Source organism: Bos indicus, chromosome X, assembly GCF_029378745.1.
Source record: "Bos indicus isolate NIAB-ARS_2022 breed Sahiwal x Tharparkar chromosome X, NIAB-ARS_B.indTharparkar_mat_pri_1.0, whole genome shotgun sequence".
Lineage (NCBI taxonomy): Eukaryota > Metazoa > Chordata > Mammalia > Artiodactyla > Bovidae > Bos > Bos indicus.
This window is the reverse complement of record NC_091789.1, coordinates 144,064,367-144,089,442: the sequence shown is the minus strand read 5'-3', so window position 1 is coordinate 144,089,442 and position 25,076 is coordinate 144,064,367. Positions and strand designations below refer to the sequence as shown.

The following is a 25,076-nucleotide window of genomic DNA, read 5'->3' as shown; positions in this document are numbered from 1 at the left end:
GAGTCACAAAACATACAAGGCAACAGAAATTAACTTCAGTGATGAAGAGCAGGAATTAAAGTAGGAATTGGTGAATTTTCTCTGTAAAGGCCAGAGAGCTAATATTTTGGCCTTGTGGACCACAGAATTTTGTCTTACCTAATCAACTCTGCTGTGTGGCTCAAAGGTAGCCATAGACAATATGGAAAAGAATGGACCTGGCTGTGTTCCCATAAATAGTTTATTTATAAGAACACACAGTGGGCTAGGTTTGGCTGTAGTCGGCTGACCCATGCTTTAAGGCATGACAGGGCAGTATTAGCATATTAGCTTTCACAGGGACTGGGGCTCAAGTCTTGCTGCACATAAAAAATGGATGGAGTTAAATGAATTATTTTTCTTATTGGCCAAATGGTAGATTAAATGATTGCTTAGTACATATTCACTCTCTCCTCTCAACTCCATGGGAGGAATATACTTCCCTGTACCACTGGCCTTGAGCCTGGCTGTGTGACTGGCTTTGGCCAATGGGAAGTTAGTAAGACATGATACAAGCAGAGGTTTGAAATGTGCTTGTGTAGTTGGGTTTATACTCTCAGATTCCTCAAGAAGGACATGACCTGAGTAGCCCACGTGTCCAAACAGGATGAAGAAACCCATGGAACAGACCTAGATCCAACCTGCAGCTTAAAGCAAGGCCCAGTTGAGATTAGCCTTGATCGGCTATCCCAGAGATGTGAGTGTCAGTGAACAGTAGTAAGTGATTGTTGGTTGAAGCTACTGAGTTTTGGGGTGTTTATTATGCAGCATTACTATAATAACAGCTGCCTGATAAAGCTTTTTTGCATATTATTCTTCAAGATGGACCTTGGGCTGGGTTGATGGTCTGACAAAGTATAGAATGAGGTGTGCTTTTTTTTTTTAATAATTGTAGGACAATATCCATCAACAGCTGAATGGATAAAGAAGATGTGGTACATACACCCAATGGAATACTACTCAGCTATAAAAAAGAATGAAATAATGCCACTTGCAGCAAAATGGATGGACCCAGAGATGATCATACTCAGCGGAGTAAGTCAGACAAATACCATATGATATCACTTTTGTGTGGAATCTAAAATATGACACAAACGGACTTATTTACAAAACAGACAGACTCACAGACACAAAAAACAAACTTGTGATAACCAAAGCGGGCAGAGAGGAGGGCTAAATTAGGAGTTTGGGATTGGCAGATACAAACTACTGCGTATAAAAGGTGGGGAATAAGGTCATGCTGTGCAGCACAGGGGTTTATGTTCAATATCTTGTGATCATCTACGGTGGAGGAGAATGTGAAAGAGAATACATTTCAGTCAAAGTACCTACCATGTGCTTCCGCTTATGACCACTTCCCAGTAATGGCGGCCACTATCAATGAACACGTTTCCAGCTACGCCATAGCTGCCTTGGCTGGTGAAGCGCTCAGGCGTGTGGCTCTTTTTGGATGATGACTCATCACGTTCTACTGTCAAGTTATCATGGGACACCTTTAGCTTTCGATGTGCAGATTTGGGGTCCAGTTTAAATGGTTGGCCTAGAAGCAGGGTTACAAGACACAAACAAGGTAGATGAAAAGAACTGTGGATTTTAACTTAAGCAAGAACATATTTTCAGAATAAGCTTTAAAAAGGACGGTAAAATCGTGCAGACAAACATGTCCCTGCCTCCGAGAGCTCGCAGTCAGTCAGCTCTGAGCTGTGGGTGCAAGGTTGCTTCCCTCACTGTTCAACAACAGCATGGGTGAGGGTCAAGCAGAGCCTGTGGTGCAAGCTTTGCTGGGCATCCCAGCTACACACCAGCAGCACAGTTAATGTGCTGGCCTACATCATCCTGGAAGGGAGGAGAAAACGAAGACTTCATTTTCAACCATTCCCCTGTTCAGTCGGCTTCAGATGAATTCATGCTCAATAGACCTCAGAAACCAAACACATCAAGACTGCAGGTTTTAATGTTCACAACATTCTAATGGCTTATATTATTTTGAGATTGTTCAAAATTAGAGCAGTATTCTCATGAGCTTAAAATGACGATCAAATGGGCTATTTTTCAGCCCATAAGATCAGGAGGAAAATGTGGCAGGTTACTACCTACCTGGGTTTTTGAGTCCCAAGTTCATTTATAGACGTAAAAGTTCCTTTATAGACATAATAAGGTCCTCTCTATTTCATTTATTTGTCTTTGTGTTTTGAACATTGAACCATTGTAAAATTCTGGCCGAATCACACCTGAATATCCATCCTCTCATTAACTGTTACTGCTTTGAAAATTCAACACTGGTGTGGGGGCCATCCTGTCATTCAACCACATTGGGTACCAGACACTTAAAGGCAGGAAACGGATTACAATGTGATGCAAATACCATGATATTCAAACTCCACTGCTGTATTGGAAGGCCGCTTCTGCACAGTGCTCAGACAATCACCAGAAACAGTCTGCTAAGTCTGACTATGGCAATACAGGATGCTGGCTGAGAAACTGACGCAGAGACCTGGAGCAGTTGTGTGTGTTACATCATATGCAGGTAGGCCAAAGGGTATCACTCTTGGATAAAAACATGACAATGGCACTTCTAAAATTCCTTCTTGTAGATCAGGGACCAGCATACTTTTTCTGTAAGAGGCCAGATATTTTCCTATTTTCAGCTATGCTGGCCATGTGGTTTCTTCTGGGGCTATTTAACCCTGTGGTCGAAACATGGCAGCAGCCAGAGACACAGGTGAACAGATGGGCAGTGCTGTGTGCCAATAAAACTTTATTCACAAAAACAGGTAGCTGAATCTGGCCCATGGGCAGTAGTTTGCTGACCCATTTTTAGATTTCTGTTCATATCAAAGAAAACCTTAAAGGGGACCTGAGAAAATCCTCAAGTGCTGAGCAGGCAGGGGTATTCTCAAAGACTGTAAGACCTACTGAAGTCTATGTGTAGTTTAAATTTTGGCCTGGCTTGTAAAAAAAAAAAAAAAAAAAGGTCCTCAGGAATGATCACACCAGCTAAGACAAACAGAGTCTGAAGATAGATTGGCTTAAAGGGTGTGATAAACCATAATGGAAAATATGAAAAATGAATGTATCTACATGTACAACTGAATCACTTTACAGCAGAAATTAATGCAACACTGTAAATCTGTACTTCCATCAAATTTTAAAAAAAGAAAAAGGTGATGATAGAATGTGCCTTAAAAATAACTGGACCCTAATGGGTGGTTAGGAAGGAATTCCATAAAGGCACAGCCATCACTGAAGATGAAGGCTGTGTTATACTTACCCTTCTCCCAGTGAGGAAGATCAGGTCACAGCCATTGAAAAGACTGGCCTTATAATGGCGAGATCCATCGTGTTCCATGGATGGATCCATGTGTGGGTCGCTCCCACCCCGACCCACACATACGCAGAGCAGGGTCTTGCCATCTGGTGTTAGGTCCAACCCCCTGCCTCAACAGGGAACAAATTCTACTTGTGCCATGGATATGTTTCTCAAGGAAACTATGACCTACTCTGTCTAGGTTCAAAGCTTTTGCTTTAATGAGGATAGATTAGTTCACAGAAGAAATTAATCATTTACTTGGCTAAAGAATTCAATGCATTGTAAGATCTGTATACCTAAGAGTTCGGCAAACTACAGCCCGCAGGCCATATTGAGCCCACTGCCTGTGTCTTTCAATAAAGTTTTAATGAAGCGTGGCCAGGCCATGCTTTTCTACCAGAGTTGAACACCTGTGACCAAGATCATCTGACCTGCACAGCCCAGAACAGTTACTATTTGGCACATTACAGAAAAAGTTTACCAACCTCTTGTACATAATTTAACAACATCTGATCAATGATTGCATGTCTAGAAGTACAAGATTACCTGTCCATATGAAATGAATACATTATCTTTAGTAAAACCAATAAAGGTACAAATAAGAACCCTCAAAGATCCATTCTACAGAATAAACCTCAATGTATGTATTGGGTTGGCCAAAAAGTTCATTTGGGTTTCCTATACGCTGTTACAGGTTTTTTCCAGTATGTATTCATTTTTCCCCTTATTCTCCAAAGACATTTCCTTCTCTACCAGCAGAACCCTTGAGAAATTAGCTTATGTTTAAGAGTATGGGTCTTAAGGACAGATATGTGGAGTAAAATTAAGTTACTTGACTACTAAAATCACAGATTGGGTTAAATGAGGGTTCTTCTTAAAATGTATTTCCTATAGATTGGCTGGCAACCCTAAAGCATGATGTGATGTTGACATACTCCAATCGACTTTCTTCTGGGAGGTCTTATGCAAACAAATACCATATTATATAGCATAATATTTCTAGACCAAAAAGATGTGGAGAAAGAAGAGAAGATAAAATAAAACACATGTGGGCAGAGAGAGAGAGCGGGAGATGACAGTGTTATAAGATGCATGTACGCATAGCCCAGTTCACCCTTCGGTGTTGGGACCATCCTGGACACAGTGGGAGTTTCCCATCACCCCTGGCATCTAACCACTCGACACCAGTAACACCCAGCTGTAACAACCAGAGATGACTCCAGATGTGGCTTAGTGTTCTTCTGGGGACCACAATCACTTCTGACTAAGAATCACAGACCTAGAAGCTACCTGAAGAAAGACTTAGTAATTTGAGATTCTGCTGTTGGGGCGGGAAGATCCCCTGCAGGAAGAAATGGCAAGCCACTCCAGTATTCTTGCCTGGGAAATCCCATGGACAGAGGAGCCTGGCAGGCTATAGTTCATGGGGTCACGAAGAGTCGGACATAACTTGAGTGTGCACACACACATATATGGAAAAGAAGACCGTTGGCAATTTACAAAGAGTCCTAGCTCTGTGCCAGGCTTGGAATAGAGGATTGGATGGAAGAACCCTGACTCTATGCTGGCTCTTTGCTTGCTGTCTCAGGTTGTAAGCAATGCCTGGGACAGAGAAAAGAGAAATGAAGGGGGCCAGGGGCAGCTGGAAGGAGAGCAGGTTAGAGATGATAGTTCTGCTGAGTTCATGGCACGTACTGTTCGTCTTCAACTTCCCAGGCTCACTGCTGCGGCTGCCTGCCTGGTTGATGGCCTTGACAATGAAGATGTACTTGGTGCCGCTCTGCAGCCCATGGACCGTGTAGTGGTTCTGCTTGATGTTGGGCACGATCATCCAGCTATCGGCCGAGTTGCACAGACCTGCAAAGCCAAGCAGCTGTGGTGAGTTCTTTGGAGCAAGCGTGGGGCAAATCTGTATATTAACGTTGTGGAATTTTCAGTTATTGGGATAAGCAATGAAAAGCTTTGTGACTTCTTTAGGTGCCCACCAATCAACTTGAGTGCTCAGTATCTGCCTACAATAAGGACAGCAACCTATATTTATTACTATATATTCTCACCATGTGCTCTAAGTGGAAAGACCAACTAAGATGACTGTTTTGCAAATTCTGTTCCACGTGGATGGGAGCAGTAGTATCTTAAGTGCCGTGCCTGGTCATGTGTTACTAGGTGCTGTGGGATGGAAAGAAAGCAAGTGACCACACATCCCTCCCCCTGACTTGCATCATGATGACTGTTCAGTCTTGGATCTCATCAATTTTGAGACTCACAGAGGGTAAGAACAGACCCAGATCAGGTATGAGACATTGGCCTCACTAATGGAGATGTAGGAGGTTCTATTTTTTTGCTTCTTCTTCTCCACCCCACCCAGGATCTGTATCTAAGTGACTCTGTGGCTACTCCTTCTAAAGAGATGGGATATGTTGTCTTTTACCTCGTGGCTTTGGATTTGGCTATGTGACCTGCTCTGGCCAAGAGAACAAGGCTGCAGTGACAATACACCAGTGGCAAGAGGAGACATCACAAGCCCTTGAGAGTCTGTGGCCCTCTTGGGCCTCTACCATGGGGAGAACATTCTGGATAGTCTGCTCATCCCAGTGGGAGCAGAGACACAAGGACCAGCTCAATGGCCCAGCCAGTTCAGGACTGAGACCAGCAGAGACTGGCCAACACCAGCCCAACTTTGGACAGGAGAGCTAAGAAAACGATTATGGGGCTTGTCTGTGGCCCAGTACTAGTGTGGTTGTAATTGATTCAGGACATGTGTTCCTACAAGAACCCTGGAGCCATGTGGCACCCAAAGGCAACTCAGGGCCCAGTGGCGCTCTGACAAAAGCATCACCAGGGGCTGTGACCAGCTGCATCCCCCAGTATGGCTCGTTCCAGAGCAGAGCAGGGCCAGTGCTCTGGCTGCATGCTGCAGGATGTGGTTTGAGGAGCAGTTTGCGGATTTACGATGCTGGGAAGAACATGAGGAAAAAGGACGCTGTTTTGTTGTGCAGCTGTGGCTGATGCTGAAAACATCTCTTTGGTACTGGGCCCGACTCTCGTCTCTCCCCTCTCCACCCATCAATCTCCACTCTAATCAAACCTTTGCCCAGCCCCCTGGTGACTGGGCTGTCATGGCTGTTTCCTGACTCTGGTGAATTTCCTTCACTAATTCTCAGAAGGCCGAGCCCTTCCACTTCCTGAGGGGCTTCTCAACTTGCCACCCCTCCTTCCCTTTCAGGGGATTTGCAAGTCAAAGGGTTAGTTCTTTTGATCTTGAGGCAACTTACACCTTAACCATACTTCATCTTACCTCTTTGAGTTTCTAATGAAATGTACAAAGAAATCACAAATGCATATCCATACCAACCCACAAGTATCAGCATAGCAGTTCAAGATGTTCACACCCCAACAGCTGTCTCTGAATCCTACTAAATACCATCTCCAAGTTTTCAGTTCGGCATTGTTCATGAATCTCACCGAAGAACTTAAAAATTATGAAAAATTATGTTAATTATGAAAATTCACACCCTAAGATATGCATCTGGGGTACACAGTATTTTCAGCCACACTTCAATGAGTCTTTAAATAAATAAACATACATGTTCACATATATGAGAAACCTTGTGAATTATTTCTCACTCTTTTCATTTCCAGATCTCACAGAATTGCCATAAAGCAAGGAAGTAATGTGAGGCTCAGACAAGAGGATGAGGGTGGTGTGTCGGTGTTTGGAGATGTACTAGAATAACTAAGGCCCCATTCACCCCTCACCCCCAGCATCCCCCTCATTCTCATACCACTTCTCACCTGTATAAGGCCCAGGTACACATCCACACATAGCTTAATAACATGGGACTCTCCCACTTACATATCTCTCTTGATTCTTTTTCATTTTCCCTGAACATAGAGGTAACTATCTCAACACTTCAGGCAAGTGTCACAACCAAACAGCAGATGTTGATCCAACCAAAGAAGGGTCATTTTGAATTCTGAACTCTGGGCCCTAAGAAGCCTTTAACTCACCTTTGGATTCTGAGCTCTGGGTCCTAAAAAGCCAATACCTCACTTTAGATACTTAATAATACTACTACAATACTAATAAAACAACAGACAGAAAACAAACTTAAAGTTATCAAAGGGGAATGGTGAGGAACAAATCAGGAAGTTGGGATTAACTCAGACATACACACACACTACTACATATAAAATAGGTAATCAACAAGGACGTATTATAGAGCACAGGGAACTCTACTCAATAGTTTACAATAACGTGTAAGGGAAAAGAATCTGAAAAAAATGTGTAGAGCTGAATCACTGTGCTGTTCACCTGAAACTAACACAAACTGCAGATCAACTATACTTCAATAAAAATTAAAAAATGAAAGAATGAGCTTTTCTGTTCTAGGATAACCCACTCATATTCCTGGACCTTTGTCAACAGCAGTCTGGCATGCAAGCGAACAATTAACAGCATTCACTAGAATCAAATGAGAATCCTATCATTGTCAGTGCATTTACACTTTTCCTGTTTAATTGCATATGTCACAGCAAAATGACTATTGTGGTCAAAGAAAGCAAATGTAAAAATGTTTCAATAAACTTTACATCACTGTATAACCCCGATGCCGGGGTTTCATGTGGTGGGGGAATGCTTTCAGCAACATTGTAAAGCAGATGTCTGAAATTGCGGCAAACTGCAACTTGGCTTACAGTCCGAAGTCTTAACCTAAAACAAAAAGATTGAATGCTTCAGAAACCCTTTCCAAACTAAAAAGGGACCCTGACCATCCTGATTATTTTGAAGAGGTCACTAATTTTTTCTGTGAATATTAAAAGAACAAAATGTTTATAGAGTAGTAAAATGTGATTGGATAACTTTACCCTGGGACAGTCTGCTTTCATGAATGCTAACTCTTAAAATTTAGGCTTACCTCCATCGCCAAGGTCATAATTGAGAAGTTGATTATAAATGCCAAGAAAGCGATGTCGACCGTTCTCTGGTGGGGCCTGGAGTAAGTGGGCTGCCTCAAGTGCACCATTCTTGCATTGCTGGTGTTGGTCAAGTGCCAGCACCACTTAACTTCTTGCATACGGCGCCAAGCACCAGACTTCTCTGCCTCGATGCCCCGCTGTGTCGGGACTGATGACCAGGTTTTATTCATCACTTTATGAAACACCCGCATAACTATCCCAACTAAAACGTGTACTTCTCTCTAAAGGCATTTGCAATCATCTTTGATGGGATGCCAACACTCACCTTCTCCAATTCAGCCTGAAGTAGTAAAACAACAGTGGAACTTGGAAGATAATTAGTTCATATGGCAACAGTCTAGTTAGGTGATTTTGTACTTTTTTTTCTCTCATTCACAATGGGTCAGAAGCAGCTCCCTACATGATGGTGCTCATTACAAGATCCTAGTTATGTTTGGGATTTCAGAGCCTTGTAGAGCAACTGTCTGTCATCTTACAGTAAAACATTATGTATAAAACATTATGCAACAATGGACACCCTTTAGAGACTGCATACCAGCTTCTAACACCCTTTGTCTCTTCAACCAGATTGGAAAGAAGTGAATGCTCTCTTCCTTCTTCTGAATACAAATGGTATATGACTAAAAACCTCATGAATATTTTCAAAATGACTAAAATAAATTAAATACAGATAACTACTTTGCCATGAAAGCCTGAAGACATGGATCCTCTGACTTTTGCCAATAATAAAAATAGGCTGCTGGGAAAAGGTTCCAATTGAAGATTTTCAATGATGCATTAAAAATCGTTTTGGAAAAAACATGGAAACATTGTAAAATTAAATACATATCTATGTCTCAACAAGCAATTCGTTAACATCTACAGTCATAAGCCTGTTCATAAAAACGAAAAATAAAAAATTAACATTGTCATTAATTTTGCATTTGAGTGTATGAATTTAATTAGGGATAGTCTTTTTATAAGATTAAAAAGCTCCAGAGATAGTATCTAATTCTGCTTCACTAAAGTCAGTTGAGGGCAATTAACTAGAATTTATTGTGACAAGTGAAAGAAGCATGACTTAGGACAGTAAAAGTCTGCCTCGTGGTACATGGAGCTACAGCCAGCTTTGGAGCATTCTTTCTCCTAATTTTCCATAGAGTTTTATACTCTTAGATCTTATCATTCAGTAGAACATCTGCAAAGGATAGTCTTTTCAACTGGCAGGAGAGATGAACAAACAACATTCAGTGAAGGCCTTTCATGTGAAGACTGTGTTAAATGCTATTTTGTAGATCAGGGGTCCCCTGATGCTTGGGCCATGGACTGGTACTGGTCCATGGCCTGTTAGAAACTGGGCAACACAGCAGGAGGTGAGCAGGTTGGCTTCCACGAAAACGGTCCCTGGTGCCAAAAAGGTTGGGGACTGCTGATGTAGATGATCCTGGCAAATTGCATGAGTGGCCTTTACCATGTGACAAAAGATGTAATGACAGTGAGTCTAGTCTATATTTTTGTAGGAACAGTAACCTTGAATAACAGAATAGGAAAGACTAGAGATCTCTTCAAGAAAATTAGAGATACCAAGGGAACATTTCATGAAAAGATGGGCTCGATAAAGGACAGAAATGGTATGGACCTAACAGAAGCAGAAGATATTAAGAAGAGGTGGCAGGAATACACAGAAGAACTGTACAAAAAAGATCTTCACGACCAAGATATTCACGATGGTGTGATCACTCACCTAGAGCCAGACATCCTGGAATGTGAAGTCAAGGGGGCCTTAGAAAGCATCACTACGAACAAAGCTAGTGGAGGTGATGGAATTCCAGTGGAGCTATTTCAAATCCTTAAAAAATGATGCTGTGAAAGTGCTGCACTCAATATGCCAGCAAATTTGGAAAACTCAGCAGTGGCCACAGGACTGGAAAAGGTCTGTTTTCATTCCAATCCCAAAGAAAGGCAATGCCAAAGAATGCTCAAACTACCGCACAATTGCACTCATCTCACACGCTAGTAAAGTAATGCTCAAAATTCTCCAAGCCAGGCTTCAGCAATACGTGAACCGTGAACTTCCTGATGTTCCAGCTGGTTTTAGAAAAGGCAGAAGAACCAGAGATCAAATTGCCAACATCTGCTGGATCATGGAAAAAGCAAGAGAGTTCCAGAAAAACATCTATTTCTGCTTTATTGACTATGCCAAAGCCTTTGACTGTGTGGATCACAATAAACTGTGGAAAATTCTGAAAGAGATGGGAATACCAGACCACCTGACCTGCCTCTTGAGAAACCTATATGCAGGTCAGGAAGGAACAGTTAGAACTGGACATGGCACAACAGACTGATTCCAAATAGGAAAAGGAGTACGTCAAGGCTGTATATTGTCACCCTGCTTATTTAACTTCTATGCAGGGTACATCATGAGAAATGCTAGGCTGGAGGAAGCACAAGCTGGAATCAAGATTGCCGGGAGAAATATCAACAACCTCAGATATGCAGATGATACCACCCTTATGGCAGCAAGTGAAGAGGAACTAAAGAGCCTCTTGATGAAAGTGAAAGAGGAGAGTGAAAAAGTTGGCTTAAAGCTCAACATTCAGAAAACAAAGGTCATGGCATCTGGTCCCATCACTTCATGGGAAATAGATGGGGAAACGGTAGAAACAGTGTCAGACTTTATTTTTTTGGGCTCCAAAATCACTGCAGATGGTGACTGCAGCCATGAAATTAAAAGATGCTTACTCCTTGGAAGAAAAGTTATGACCAACCTAGATAGCATATTGAAAAGTAGAGACATTACTTTGCCAACAAAGGTCTGTCTAGTCAAGGCTATTGTTTTTCTAGTGGTCATGTATGGATGTGAGAGTTGGACTGTGAAGAAAGCTGAGCGCCAAAGAACTGATGCTTTTGAACTGTGGTGTTGGAGAAGACTCTTGAGAGTCCCTTGGACTGCAAGGAGATCCTACCAGTCCATTCTAAAGGAGATCAGTCCTGGGTGTTCTTTGGAAGGACTGCTGCTGAAGCTGAAACTCTAATACTTTGGCCAAATGATGCGAAGAGTTGACTCATTCGAAAAGACTCTGATGCTGGGAGGGATTGGGGGTGGGAGGAAAAGGGGACGACAGAAGATGAGATGGCTGGATGGCATCACTGACTCGATGGACATGAGTTTGAGTGAACTCTGGGAGATGGTGATGGACAGGGAGGCCTGGCGTGCTGCGATTCATGGAGTCGCAAAGAGTCGGACACAACTGAGTGACTGAACTGAACTGAACTGAACACTGGCAAACACAGGGCTAAGACCTTTACTTTTAGTATTTCAAAGATGTGAAGCTAAAACATTACCTCTTCTTACAGATGAAGAAATAGATTCAGAAGATGTTCAATACTTTGTCCCAAATGATAGTGCTAGTGAGGTGAGAACCAAAGCTGGGATTCAAGTCCAAGTCTCCTTCAATCATAACAACTGTGCATAACAGTTTAGAAAAGAATAATCTATGGCCTAAAAACACATGAAACTATGCTCAACATCACTCGTTATTAGAGTAATACAAATCAAAACTACAGTGAGGTATCACCTCACACTGGTCAGAATGCCCATCATCAAAAAGTCTACAAATAACAAATGCTGCAGAGGATGTGGAGAAAAGGGAACCCTCCTACAATGTTGGCGGGAATGAAAATTGGTACAACCACTATGAAGAACTTTATAAAGGTTCCTTAAGAAACTAAATATAGATCTATCATATGATCCAGCAATCCCCACTCCTGGGCACATATCTGGAGAAAACCATAATTTGAAAAGATACATGCATCTCAATGTTCATGGTGGCACTGTTTACAGTAGTGAAGACATGGAGGCAACCTGAATGTCCATTGACAGATAAATGCACAGTGAAGATGTGGTAAAGATATATGGTGGAATATTACTCAGCCATTAAAAATGAAATAATGCCATTTGCAGCAACATGGCTGGACCTGGAGATGATCGTACTAAGTGAAGTACGTCAGACAGAGATAAGTATCATATGGTATCACTTATTCATGGAATCTAAAAAAACCAGCATAAATGAACTTATTTATAAAACAGAAAAACACTTTGAAAACAAATTTGTGGCTACCCATGGGGAGAGGTCAGGGGAGGGATAAATTAGGAGTTTGGGATTAGCATATTTCCACTACTATATATATAATAGATAATCAACAAAGACCTACTGTGTAACACAGGGAACTAAACTCATTATTCTCTAATAATCTATATGGGACAAGAAACTGTTAAGGATAGATATGGGTACATATATAACTGAATCACTTTCCTGTACACCTGAAATTAACACAACATTGTAAATCAACTATAATACAAACATTAAAATAAAAAATAAAGTGATATAGACCCAAGGTTGATAACAACAAAAAAATGATGAAATAACACTCAAAAAGTAAATAATACTAAATGTTTGATATAATGACTAAACCATATAATTCCACCAGAACATGCTGTTAACCCCATAAACTCCCATATCTTTTTCCCCAATGGTGCTACTCCCCTCCCATCACAGAGGTAACCATCATCCTAACTTTTATGGTTTTTAGACCATGTGTACATCTCTAAACAAAATAGTTTAACTTATACATGTATAGATACTCATAGTGCATTGATACTTTTATCTCCTGATTCTTTAACAATATGTTTGTAAGATTCGTCCATATGGTTTGCTAGAGATCAATAATTTTCAACGCTATTTGGCCTATTATTTTTACTAGTATTGTACAAGTGAGTGCTACCATCTTCTTAGTCAGGAAAGACAAGCCAATAAATACTCTGTACTCTCTCCTTTTTCTTCCCTTGATATTTAAATTCAGGAATGCAGTCGATCCGAAAACAGTCACCCAATAGAGAAATCAATAGGGCGTGTGATACTCACTCACAACATTGGCTTGTCCAGTGAAGATGGTGTACTGGAGCTCATAGGAAACCACACTGAATTCGTCATCAGAGGTCCAGTGAACGGTTATGGTGTCATAGGAAGCCGTGCAGAGCTCTTCTCTAATTGTGGGAGGGTTGGGAGCTGTGGGAAACAAGAAGGTCATCAGCAGAGAAGCAGACACGTGTGGGATCCCTTTCAGAGGAGTTGCCCTGATAGTCATAGCAGGCCTTTTAAAATCTATCCATCAGAACTATTATCGTAGAGACAGTGATCCCAATCCAAAGAACATTTCGTTGGCTGGTTATCACTGTGATTTTTCCCAGGTGGTGTGACTGCAGCCAGCCAGTGTTTTTTCTCTGTGCGTCATGAAAGCATGTCTATAAGGGTAAGTAAACAAGACTCTCTTATTCATGGAAGAAAACATCTTAAACAAAAAGTAACCAAGATGAACTTTTGTCATTTCACCCCCATTTTGAGGATGCAAACTTTTTCAGTGAAGAGCTAGATGGTCAATATTTTAGGCTTTCTGGGTCATATGGTCTCTGCTGTTGCTGTTCAGTTGCTAAATTGTGTCTGACTCTTTGCGACCCCATGGACTCATGCCAGGCCTCCCTGTCCCTCACTGTCTCCCGGAGTTTGCCCAAATTCATGTCTGTTGAGCTGGTGATGCTATCCAAGCATTTCATCTTCTGCTGCCCTGGTCTCTGCTGCAACTACTCAATTCTGCCTTTGTAAAGAAAGCAGCCAGAGACCATTTGTCCACTGATAGTCATGGCCAGGTTCTAGTAGAACTTTATTAACAAAAATAGGTGAAGACCAGATTTGGCATGGGAGCCAAACTTAGCCAACTTCTGAGCTCCAACATGCCACAGACTTTTATATGCAGCCACTCATCTGGAAAAATGCTGATGTTTGTTAACCCTTAACAAATCAGCCAAATAATTCTTCAAAAATGTTCTTTTGATAGATGTGTTGATGCCTTATGAAAATTTGTTTAATGGGGTTCTATTTTCCTCTCATTTTTCAGTTTATAGGTGATATTTCAAATTAAGAAGATGATTACCAATCAGTCATATTTAAGAAGTACATTCTCTTTCCCCAAGAAAACCAGGATTCCTTGGCATTTGATTAAGTTTATCATTGGGCGAGGCTGCTGTTTTATGTCTTGAACACATTCTGCAGCAGAGAAGTCTAAATCCTACCCAAATGATGATTTTTTAGTTGACTTCTACTGGATTGATTTCAATAACTGGTTTTATGAGATGAGTTTGTGAGCAAGAAAAAGGCTAGGCACTGAGTGCTTTGCATGGGCAATAATATTTTAGAGCAGGGGCTGGCAAACTATGGCTATGGGCCAAATCTGGCCCACTGCCTGTTTTTGTAAATAAAGTTTTATTGGAACACGGCCAGGCTCATTCCTTTACGTATTGTCTCTGGCTGCCTTTGTGCAATAGCAGAGTTGAATAGTTGTGACCATATGTCCTGTAGAGCCTAAAATATTTACTGTCTGGCCCTTTACAGTCAAAGTTTGCCAAGCCCTGGTTTAAAGAATCGATTCAGGCCTGTGTTTCCATTCTTCTGTACACCACAACCTAACTGCAAAAGAAGAAATAATCTGCACCCAACAGATGAGCCATGTTTGCTTACACTGTTTAGAGAATTCTTTACTGCTTGAAACTTTGGTTAGGATGGATGACTCCTAAAGAAACCTGAGGAGGGGGGAAAGTTTATGAAAATGGCAAAATTTTAAATTTTGATTGTTTTAGAAGTCTTCACTTTGCCACCTGAAGATACATCCAGGACAACTATTATATGAAGTCAACTAACTTTTTTTTTTTTCTTGAAGTCAACTAACTTTTATGTCTGCAGCATAAAGTCAGTTAACCCAGCTTAGTCCATTGGTTATTGAATTCCACGAACACTGTGGAGCGCTTACATGCAGCAGGCACTGCATTAAGGTGTGCAGTAGGAAATACTACACAGCCATTAAAAAGAATGAAATAATGCCATGTGCCACAGATTTAAGAGATTATCATAGTAAGTGCCATACAAAAAGATACCATGATATCATTTATATGTGGAATCTAAAATATGACACAAATGAAACAATCTGTGAAACAAACAGGTTCACAGACATAGAGAACAGACTTGTGGTTGCCAAGGGGTGGGAGAGGGACAGAGTGGGAGTTTGGGATTAGCAGATGTAAACTATTACTTTTATTTTTTTTTAATAATTCTATTTTATTTATCTTTTTAAGCCTTTCCTACATTTTAAAAATTTATTAATTAATTTCTTTGGAGGCTAATTACTTTACAATATTGTAGTGGTTTTTGCCATACTTAACATGAATCCGCCACGGGTGTACACGTGTGCCCCATCCTGAACCCCTCTCCCACCTCCCTCCCCATCCCATCCCTCTGGGTCATCCCAGTTCACCAGCCCCGAGCACCCTGTCTCATGCATCAAACCTGGACTGGCGATCTGATTCACATATGATAATATACATGTCTCAATGCCATTCTCCTTTTAGAGTGTATAAACAACAAGGTCCTACTGTAGAGCACAGGGAAATATACTCAATATCCCGTGATAAACCATAATGGAAAAGGATTTTAAAAAGAGTGGATATACGTGTGCGTAGAACTGGGTCACTTTGCAGTACACCTGAAACTAATGCAACATTGTCAATCAATTATACTTCAACAAAATACAATTTTTAAAAAAGATAACTTGAAAAAAAAGTTGTTCACTAAGATCAAAGGACTCTACAGAGCCCTTTTAAAGCGTTCTTTCTGGAATATGACTTGATATATCTGTCTCCCAAAGTATCCACGTGCAAGATGCAGTGCCATGTGCTGTGACTTGGATGATGAGATGACCTTCCACGGGGGAGGCCCAGCTGCATCATAAAACATGCCTGTTACTGTCTGTGTGGTCCCTGTTAGTGTGGGATCACCCTGCATGCATCACTGGAGAAGTATTTATTCTCCCATCATCTAAATAGTTCCTGGAATTATTTCTCTGTCAACTACTGTAGAAAGATTTGGTTCTTTTCTGCGCTGCTATATATGATTAAATATAAAGAAAAGTGTTGGAAATAGGCAGGTAGCTGGGAGACACATGGCTGTAGCTGTAATCAGAGAGGAAATGTCACCTCTCTGGCTTATTCACTTGACATACCATTTAGAGGCATGTCAGGGGCAAAAAAAAAAAGTCTTGTTTTCAAAGTCAGGCAGGCTAACCCTGTTTTGATTATAAAGCCAATGGCTTTGTCCTAAAAAGTCAATATCCAATTTACTGTAAATGAGAACAGCAGCGGGTTGCCAATTTCAATATTCACGCAATTGGTCCCATAACTATTATTTTCTTGCTTCTATCATAAATAGGACACAAGCAATGGTGGGCTAAAACTTCACAAACACTTCGTTTCCTGCTTACAAATGTCTAATAAACTATTTGGACTTGGCAATATCAGCCAAGCATTGTATGTTATGGCCAGGATCGATGTTATGTCTAGAAATGGTCCAAATTTGTATTGGAGGTTGACAGCTAAGAAGGCAAAATAACAGGTACCCCATATGGTCTCTCGTTTGGCATAAACAGTCATTGGGATGATATATGGTGTACACATTACAAGTCAGTGCAAACTAAGGTCACAATTTCCCCTGCAGTCAGTACCTTGGCATTCACACACAGATAAGAATGGGCATACGTTTCCTGAAATGCTATTAAACAACTATTCGGAAAGGGGGAGGACACACTCTTATCAATAAGACACTGATTTTGTGCAGAACTGGCCCCATGCCCAGCCAAACATTTTGCAGTCGTCTTTGCCCTTGGGCATGACCTTGCAACATGGATCTGGCCCATAAAGACAGAAGTGGAAATTTCCTGGATGGGTCTTTTTTACTTTTTTAAAAAAGATTTACGTATTATTTTGGCTCTACTGGGTCTTCATTCCTGCACATGGGCTTTCTCTAGTTGCAGTGAGCAGGGGCTATTCTCTATTTGCAGAGCACAGGCTTCTCATAGCAGTAGCTTCTCTTGTTGCAGAACATGGGCGCTAGGGCTCATGGGCTTCCGTAGTTGAGGCACACGGACTTAATTGCCATGTGGCATGTGGGATTCTACAGAAGCAGGGATCGAACCCATGTCCTCTGCACTGGCAGGCAATCCTTAACCCCTGGACCACCAGGGAAGCCCTGGACTGCTCTGTCTGCTGAACAAGGTTTTGCTTTTCCTAAATAAAGACAAGACAGGCAGGTCATGGTGGAGAGGTCTGACAGAATGTGGTCCACTGGAGAAGGGAATGGCAAACCACTTCACTATTCTTGCCTTGAGAACCCCATGAACAGTATGAAAAGGCAAAATGATAGGATACTGAAAGGGGAGCTCCCCAGGTCAGTAGGTGTCCAATATGCTACAGGAGATCAGTGGAAAAATAACTCCAGAAAGAATGAAGGGATGGAGCCAAAGCAAAAACAATACCCAGTTGTGGATGTGACTGGTGATAGAAGCAAGGTCCAATGCTGTAAAGAGCAATATTGCATAGAAACCTGGAATGTTAGGTCCATGAATCAAGGCAAACTGGAAGTGGTCAAACAGGAGATGGCAAGAGTGAACGTCAACATTCTAGGAATCAGTGAACTAAAATGGACTGGAATGGGTGAATGTAACTCAGACCATTGTATCTACTACTGTGGGCAGGAATCCCTTAGAAGAAATGGAGTAGCCATCATGGTCAACAAGAGAGTCCGAAATGCAGTACTTGGATGCAGTCTCAAAAACGACAGAATGATCTCTGTTTGTTTCCAAGGCAAACCATTCAATATCACGCTAATCCAAGTCTATGCCCCAACCAGTAACGCTGAAGAAGCTGAAGTTGAACGGTTCTATGAAGACCTACAAGACCTTTTAGAACTAACACCCAAAAAAGATGTCTTTTTCATTATAGGGGACAGGAATGCAAAAGTAGGAACTCAAGAAAAACCTAGAGTAACAGGCAAATTTGGCCTTGGAATATGGAATGAAGCAGGGCAAAGAGTAATAGAATTTTACCAAGAGAATGCACTGGTCATAACAAACACCCTCTTCCAACAACACAAGAGAAGACTCTACACATGGACATCACCAGATGGTCAACACCGAAATCAGATTGATTATATTCTTTGCAGCCAAAGATGGAGAAGCTCTATACAGTTAACAAAAACAAGACCGGGAGCTGAGTGTGGCTCAGATCATGAGCTCCTTATTGCCAAATTTAGACTTAAATTGAAGAAAGTAGGGAAAACCACTAGACCATTCAGGTATGACCTAAATAAAATTCCTTATGATTATACAGTGGAAGTGAGAAATAGATTTAAGGCACTAGATCTGATAGAGTGCTTGATGAAATATGGACGGAGGTACGTGACATTGTACAGGAGACAGGGATCAAGACCGTCCCCATGGAAAAGAATTGCAAAACAGCAAAATGGCTGTCTGGGGAGGCCTTACAAATAGCTGAGAAAAGAAGAGAAGTGAAAAACAAAGGAGAAAAGGAAAGATACAACCATCTGAATGCAGAGTTCCAGAAAATAGCAAGAAGAGATAAGAAAGCCTTCCTCAGCGATCAATGCAAAGAAATAGAGGAAAACAACAGAATGGGAAAGATTAGAGACCTCTTCAAGAAAATTAGAGATACCAAGGGAACATTTCATGAAAAGATGGGCTTGATAAAGGACAGAAATGGTATGGACCTAACAGAAGCAGAAGATATTAAGAAGAGGTGGCAAGAATACACAGAACAACCATACAAAAAAGATCTTCACGACCCAGATAATCACGATGGTGTGATCACTCACCTAGAGCCAGACATCCTGGAATGTGAAGTCAAGGGGGCCTTAGAAAGCATCACTATGAACAAAGCTAGTGGAGGTGATGGAATTCCAGTGGAGCTATTTCAAATCCTGGAAGATGATGCTGTGAAAGTGCTGCACTCAACATGCCAGCAAATTTGGAAAACTCAGCAGTGGCCACAGGACTGGAAAAGGTCCGTTTTCCTTCCAATCCCAAAGAAAGGCAATGCTGAAGAATGCTCAAACTACCGCACAATTGCACTCATCTCACACGCTAGTAAAGTAATGCTCAAAATTCTCCAAGCCAGGCTTCAGCAATACGTGAACCGTGAACTTCCAGATGTTCAAGCTGCTTTTAGAAAAGGCAGAGGAAACAGAGATCAAATGGCCAACATCCGCTGAATCATGGAAAAAGCAAGAAAATTTCAGAAAAACATCTATTTCTGCTTTATTGACTATGCCAAAGCCTTTGTGTGGATCACAATAAACTGTGGAAAATTCTGAAAGAGATGGGAATACCAGACCACCTGATCTGCCTCTTGAGAAACCTGTATGCAGGTCAGGAAGCAACAGTTAGAACTGGACATGGCACAACAGACTGGTTCCAAATAGGGAAAGGAGTACATCAAGGTTGTATATTGTCACCCTGCTTATTTAACTTATATGCTGAGTACATCATGAGAAACGCTGGGCTGGATGAAGCACAAGCTGGAATCAAGATTGCTGGGAGAAATATCAATAACCTCAGATATGCAGATGACACCACCCTTATGGCAGAAAGTGAAGAGGAACTAAAAAGCCTCTTGATGAAAGTGAAAGAGGAGAGTGAAAAAGTTGTCTTAAAGCTCAACTTTCAGAAAATGAAGATCATGGCATCTGGTCCCATCACTTCATGGGAAATAGATGGGGAAACAGTGGAAACAGTGTCAGAGTTTATTTTGGGGGGCTCCAAAATCACTACAGATGGTGACTGCAGCCATGAAATTAAAAGATGCTTACTCCTTGGAAGAAAAGTTATGACCAACCTAGATAGCATATTGAAAAGCAGAGACATTACTTTGCCAACAAAGGGCCGTCTAGTCAAGGCTATGGTTTTTCCAGTGGTCACGTATGGATGCGAGAGTTGGACTGTGAAGAAAGCTGAGCGCCAAAGAATTGATGCTTTTGAACTGTGGTGTTGGAGAAGACTCTTGAGAGTCCCTTGGATTGCAAGGAGATCCAACCAGTCCATTCTGAAGGAGATCAGCCCTGGGATTTCTTTGGAAGGAATGATACTAAAGCTGAAAGTCCAGTACTTTGGCCACCTCATGTGAAGAGTTGACTCATTGGAAAAGACTCTGATACTGGGAAGGATTGGTGGTAGGAGGAAAAGGGGATGACAGAGGATGAGATGGCTGGATGGCATCACTGACTCGAGTTTGAGTGAACTCTGGGAGATGGTGATGGACAGGGAGGCCTGGCATGCTGCTATTCATGGGGTTGCAAAGAGTCAGACACGACTGAGCGACTGAACTGAACTGAACTGAACTGAAGTGAAATAAAGACAAACCTGGTAGACAAAGCTTTTGGTCATCATTTCCCCTCTTATCCTTTTCTTTTTGTCTGTAACTTGGGCATAATGCTTGGAGGTGGAATCATAATGGAATCATGTGGCAAGATGAGGATAGCAAAGCAGAAAAAGAGAGCCTGGTGTCTGAGGTCATTACAGAACTGCTGTCCAGCCATTAGTGGCACACCTCTGCTATCCTGTTTTCTGTGATAAGAATCCTCTCTGAGGGGTTCAGTCATTGCTCACTGGATTTTCTCTTGTTGCAAACACACCCGTTCCCACATGATACAAGAATAAAGGAGACTTTTATTTAATAGGATGCTATCATATAAAGCATTTCAGTGCCAGAAAGGCTGACCTGAATGGTCCGGTACAGTAGTCATGAGCTCCATGTGGTCTTGACATTGCAATTAAATTTTAATTAAAGCAAACTACAAGTAAAAACTCAGTTCAGTTCAGTCGCTCAGTCGTGTCTGACTCTTTGCGACCCCATGAACCCTAGCACGCCAGGCCTCCCTGTCCATCACCAACTCCTGAAGTTTACCCAAACTCATGTCCAGTAAAAACTCAGAACATGTCAAATTTTCAATAACCCTATGTGGCTAGTATGTACTTGACTGGACAGTGCGGATGGAGACTGTTCTTACCATCTTAGAAAGTTCTATGGAATAGTGTTAGTTTAGATAAATCTCAGAGCTATATCCATGAATAGCTGAAATCCAGTTTGATTCCTTACTGGACATGCTTTCTGAGTCAATTTCTTCCTTTCTTCCTAGAAATTATATGGTTTGAAAGAACTTCCTACAATAAGATGTTTCTGGAGTGACTTGCCTCCCTTGCAAATGCACAAGGCTAAAAATAACACCTTGGGTCCAGGTAAGGAAAAAACTGGTCTTCTGGGTATAGCACCCTTGAATATACAAGTGTGCTTTCTAACCACAGACTAGAAAAATACACATTACCCAATGCTCCCTCTCTCCTACTTCCCTTTTCCCAGCTGCGTGTGTGCGCACTCACGTTCTCTCGCTCACACACACACACACACACACACATACATGATGAGAGTGGAAATGCTGATGTTGTGCTCAGTTAAGGATGTGGTCTCTTGAAGGTGGTAGATTCTAAGTTCAGTGCCCACCTGGATTCGCTCTGTACACAGAGCTTCTCTGAAGTCACAGGTATCGCAGCCTTGGACAACACAGATAAAGCTGTCTACTCAGTCCACATTCTATCATGTCTGTTCCTGCCTTAGTTGTTGTTTAATTGCTCAGTCGTGTCCAACTCTTTTGTGACCCCATGGACTGTAGCCCACCAGGCTCCTCTGTCCATGGGATTCTCCAGGCAAAAATACTGGAGCGGGTTGCCATTTCCTTCTCCAGGGGACCATCCCAACACAGGGATCAAACCCGAATCTCCTGCATTGGCAGGTGGTATCTTTACACTGAGCTACCTGGGAAGCCCAGGGGTTGACAGCAAAGAAAAATTTGGGAGCATGGTTAGGAATAGGAGTAGCCTGAGGTTTTATTGTATTATGGCTCATTTTGTTTTTTAAGCTTGACCCCAAAGAAAAAGCCTGTCAGAAACCACAGAACTGAAACATGGCACCAGGAATCCTACTGTGATCTGGGGGACATTTGCTATGGTGACCTTCACCAAGATGAAATCCAGGCTTTTAGTAGAAAGAATGGAGGTCTTTGGAGTGTGTACAAACCTGAGGTAAATCCCAGTTCTGCCTCTCCCTAGCTGTCTGACCTCCAGCAAGATGCATGACCTCTACTGTTTGCAAAATGAGGATTATAATACCTGACCTCAATTCGATGTTGTGAAGGTTAAACACCAAGAGCTGGAGCAGGGTAGATACCCCATCAGAATTAGCTGCCACGTTTTTCTCTACCAAGGTACTGTGAGAGCCATCTGCCTTTTGGACACGAAATGGAAAACAGCCACGCTAACCCTGTACTGGCTGACAAGAGGTATCATGTGTGGTACCCACACTCGGAGAAAAATGGTGCTAAGTGTGCTTTTAGTGGCCTAGATTGTCTTTTTGCTTCTGTCCCCAATTGAATCCTGGGCTGTATTATTTTGCTTAGAAAAAAAAAAGGAATGGCAAACATTTTTTACAGGAATATTAGACTCATTCCTCACCAGAAGTCCACACCTCTGGTTTTAGGAAACTCATCTAGTGGCAAAGTTTTGTATCACTGAATATACCCGGTATTAAAGAAAACACCAAAGACAATACCTGTAAGGTAATCCAGACATTCTAGCAATTTCTTCTCTCGGGAAAAATCTAAGGCGAAGGTGTCAAATGTGTCATTGAGGTTGATTTCAGGAATGAGGACCTGGGATGATGCTGTTGCCATGGAGACTCTGTAATTGAAAGAAAACAACTTTTTAGAAATGTCAAGCCAGCTTTTACCATCATTGCACAGGAATGAAAAAAAAAAGGAAAAGAAATATCATTAAAAAATAGTGTTATTGATGTAAGCTATTGATATAGGATGGATAAATGACAGGGTCCTACTGTATAGCACAGGGAATTGTAGAACATTCAATACTGTGTGATAAACCATAATGGAAGAGAATATTAAAAAATATATATGTGTATAACTGAGTCACTTTGCTGTACAGCAGAAATAAATACAACATTGTAAATCTGCTATACTTCAATTAAAAATAATTTTTTTTTAATGTCAAAAACCCCCACAAAAACCAGTACCATTTTTGTATGTGAGCCTTAAAAAGAATCTCGGAATGGCACAAGCAGCAACACATGCAAATGAGCACAAGCTTCAAGAGAAGGCAGAGGACGTGGGAAAACAGCGGAATGGCTTCCTCCCTTCCTTTTTACTATCGGAAAAAAATTCCCCGTGGAGGCGAAAGAATATTCATATTTCACATTGCTGTGTATGTAACTGCCTGCCCCCCGCACATCTAACCCAAGCGAGAAGCACACGGCCCCAGGCATTTCTTCACACATCTGTCTGGGAAACTGTTTGTTCCTTTCAGACCCGACCCTTCTCCACTTCAAAGAGGGATCTCCCAAATTTCAAGCTGCATAAAAGGCAAAGTGAAGATTAAAAAAGAATGTTCCCAGATATTGGATTAGTTTAATCAATGACTAGCCTCTCTCTAAAATAAACATTAAAAAAGGAGTTTTGGTCTGGCTTGTTTTCATTCTCCCTGTCCTCATTTTCTTGTACCGTATTCCCAGCAGATGCCATAGAAAATATGTATGTGCTTTCTCACACATTTCCCTGATGGATCCACTGTTTCTCTTCTTCATTAGGGTTGCTAGTTAGACTTCTCATGTATACTCTATAAAGCAAGCTATTGGTATGTATCAATCTCCTGCAATGGACTGTCATGTTGATTGGAAAAGTTGTTATCAAGAGCAGACCATTTTGACTCGTTAAAGAATGCAAGTGGTCCTTCTAAGAACAAGAAAATTATGGGATGATGTAAACCACTTCTGAGCGCATCAAACTATGTTAGACTCGTAATCTTGTTGATTCTGGTATTTCAGGACATTAAACAAAACGAAACAACCTTTACCTAGTTACTTATTTTCTAATTAAGGGCACTTACGCTCATGTATACAAGGCCATAAAGCTAGCTGGCAGCAGCCAGTAAGAAAATTCTAGGTTTGTACTCTTCCATTTCATCTGGAAAAATTTCAGCCAGGTTACTCTATGAGGTAGATCTCTTCTTGCATCTCTTAATGGCTTTTAAAGTTTTGGATTTTATAAGGAAATATATCTTTATAAAAATTACATCTGTGGGCATGTCTGTACAATGGAATATTATTCAGTCATAAAAGGGAATGAAATACTGATAGATGCTATGACGTGGAAAAAACCTTAAAAGTATTATGCTAAGTGAAAGAAGCCAGAGACAAAAGGCCACATCTTGTATGATGCAGTTACATGAAATGTCCATAGTAGACAACTCTGTTGAGACAGAAAGTAAACAGGTGGTTGCCAGGGGTTGGGGGCAAGGGGACAGTGGGGAGTGATTACATAATGGGTGTGGGGTTTTCTTTTGGGGTGAGGAAAATCATTTGGAACTTCATAGAGGCAGGAATTGTACAATGTTGTGAATGTACTGAATGCTAATGAACTGTTCACTTTAAAATGGTTAATTTTATGTTATGCAAAATTTACCTTGATTAAAAAAAAGTCAGTCCTGTGAAATGCTCAGAATCCTTAGAAATAAAGTTTCTATAATTGTACTGGCACATATTCAGTGCTACAGGAGGAGGGAAGTAGAGAGGACAATCAACAGTGTCATAACTGGAATGACACTGAGGTCCACAGATGAATGTTTGAAGAGGCCTAAACCCTGGAAAGAAAAGTTTCAAGTGTTTGAACGAAGATGGAGAATCTAAATTCACCACTCTAGCTTTTCACCAAGAAACAGTGAATAGCAGAGTTGTGTGATTTTATTAGCTAATTATTGTACCCAAGAGAACTGG

At 41.4% G+C, this 25,076-nt stretch overlaps 1 protein-coding gene across 4 annotated transcripts in view; it reads right to left on the bottom strand.

Annotated features, from left to right (window-relative positions):
• Positions 1 to 25,076, bottom strand: part of MID1 (midline 1) — a 277,769-nt gene that overhangs the window by 9,518 nt on the left and 243,175 nt on the right. For all 4 annotated transcript variants that reach the window (XM_019955845.2, XM_070784329.1, XM_019955846.2 and 1 more), the window contains exons 6-9: positions 22,845 to 22,972; positions 13,213 to 13,356; positions 5,024 to 5,185; positions 1,351 to 1,558 (exon numbers count right to left, since the gene is read on the bottom strand). In XM_019955845.2, the coding sequence (XP_019811404.1) occupies positions 1,351 to 1,558; positions 5,024 to 5,185; positions 13,213 to 13,356; positions 22,845 to 22,972 (642 nt within the window). The remainder of the gene's footprint in view (positions 1 to 1,350; positions 1,559 to 5,023; positions 5,186 to 13,212; positions 13,357 to 22,844; positions 22,973 to 25,076) is intronic.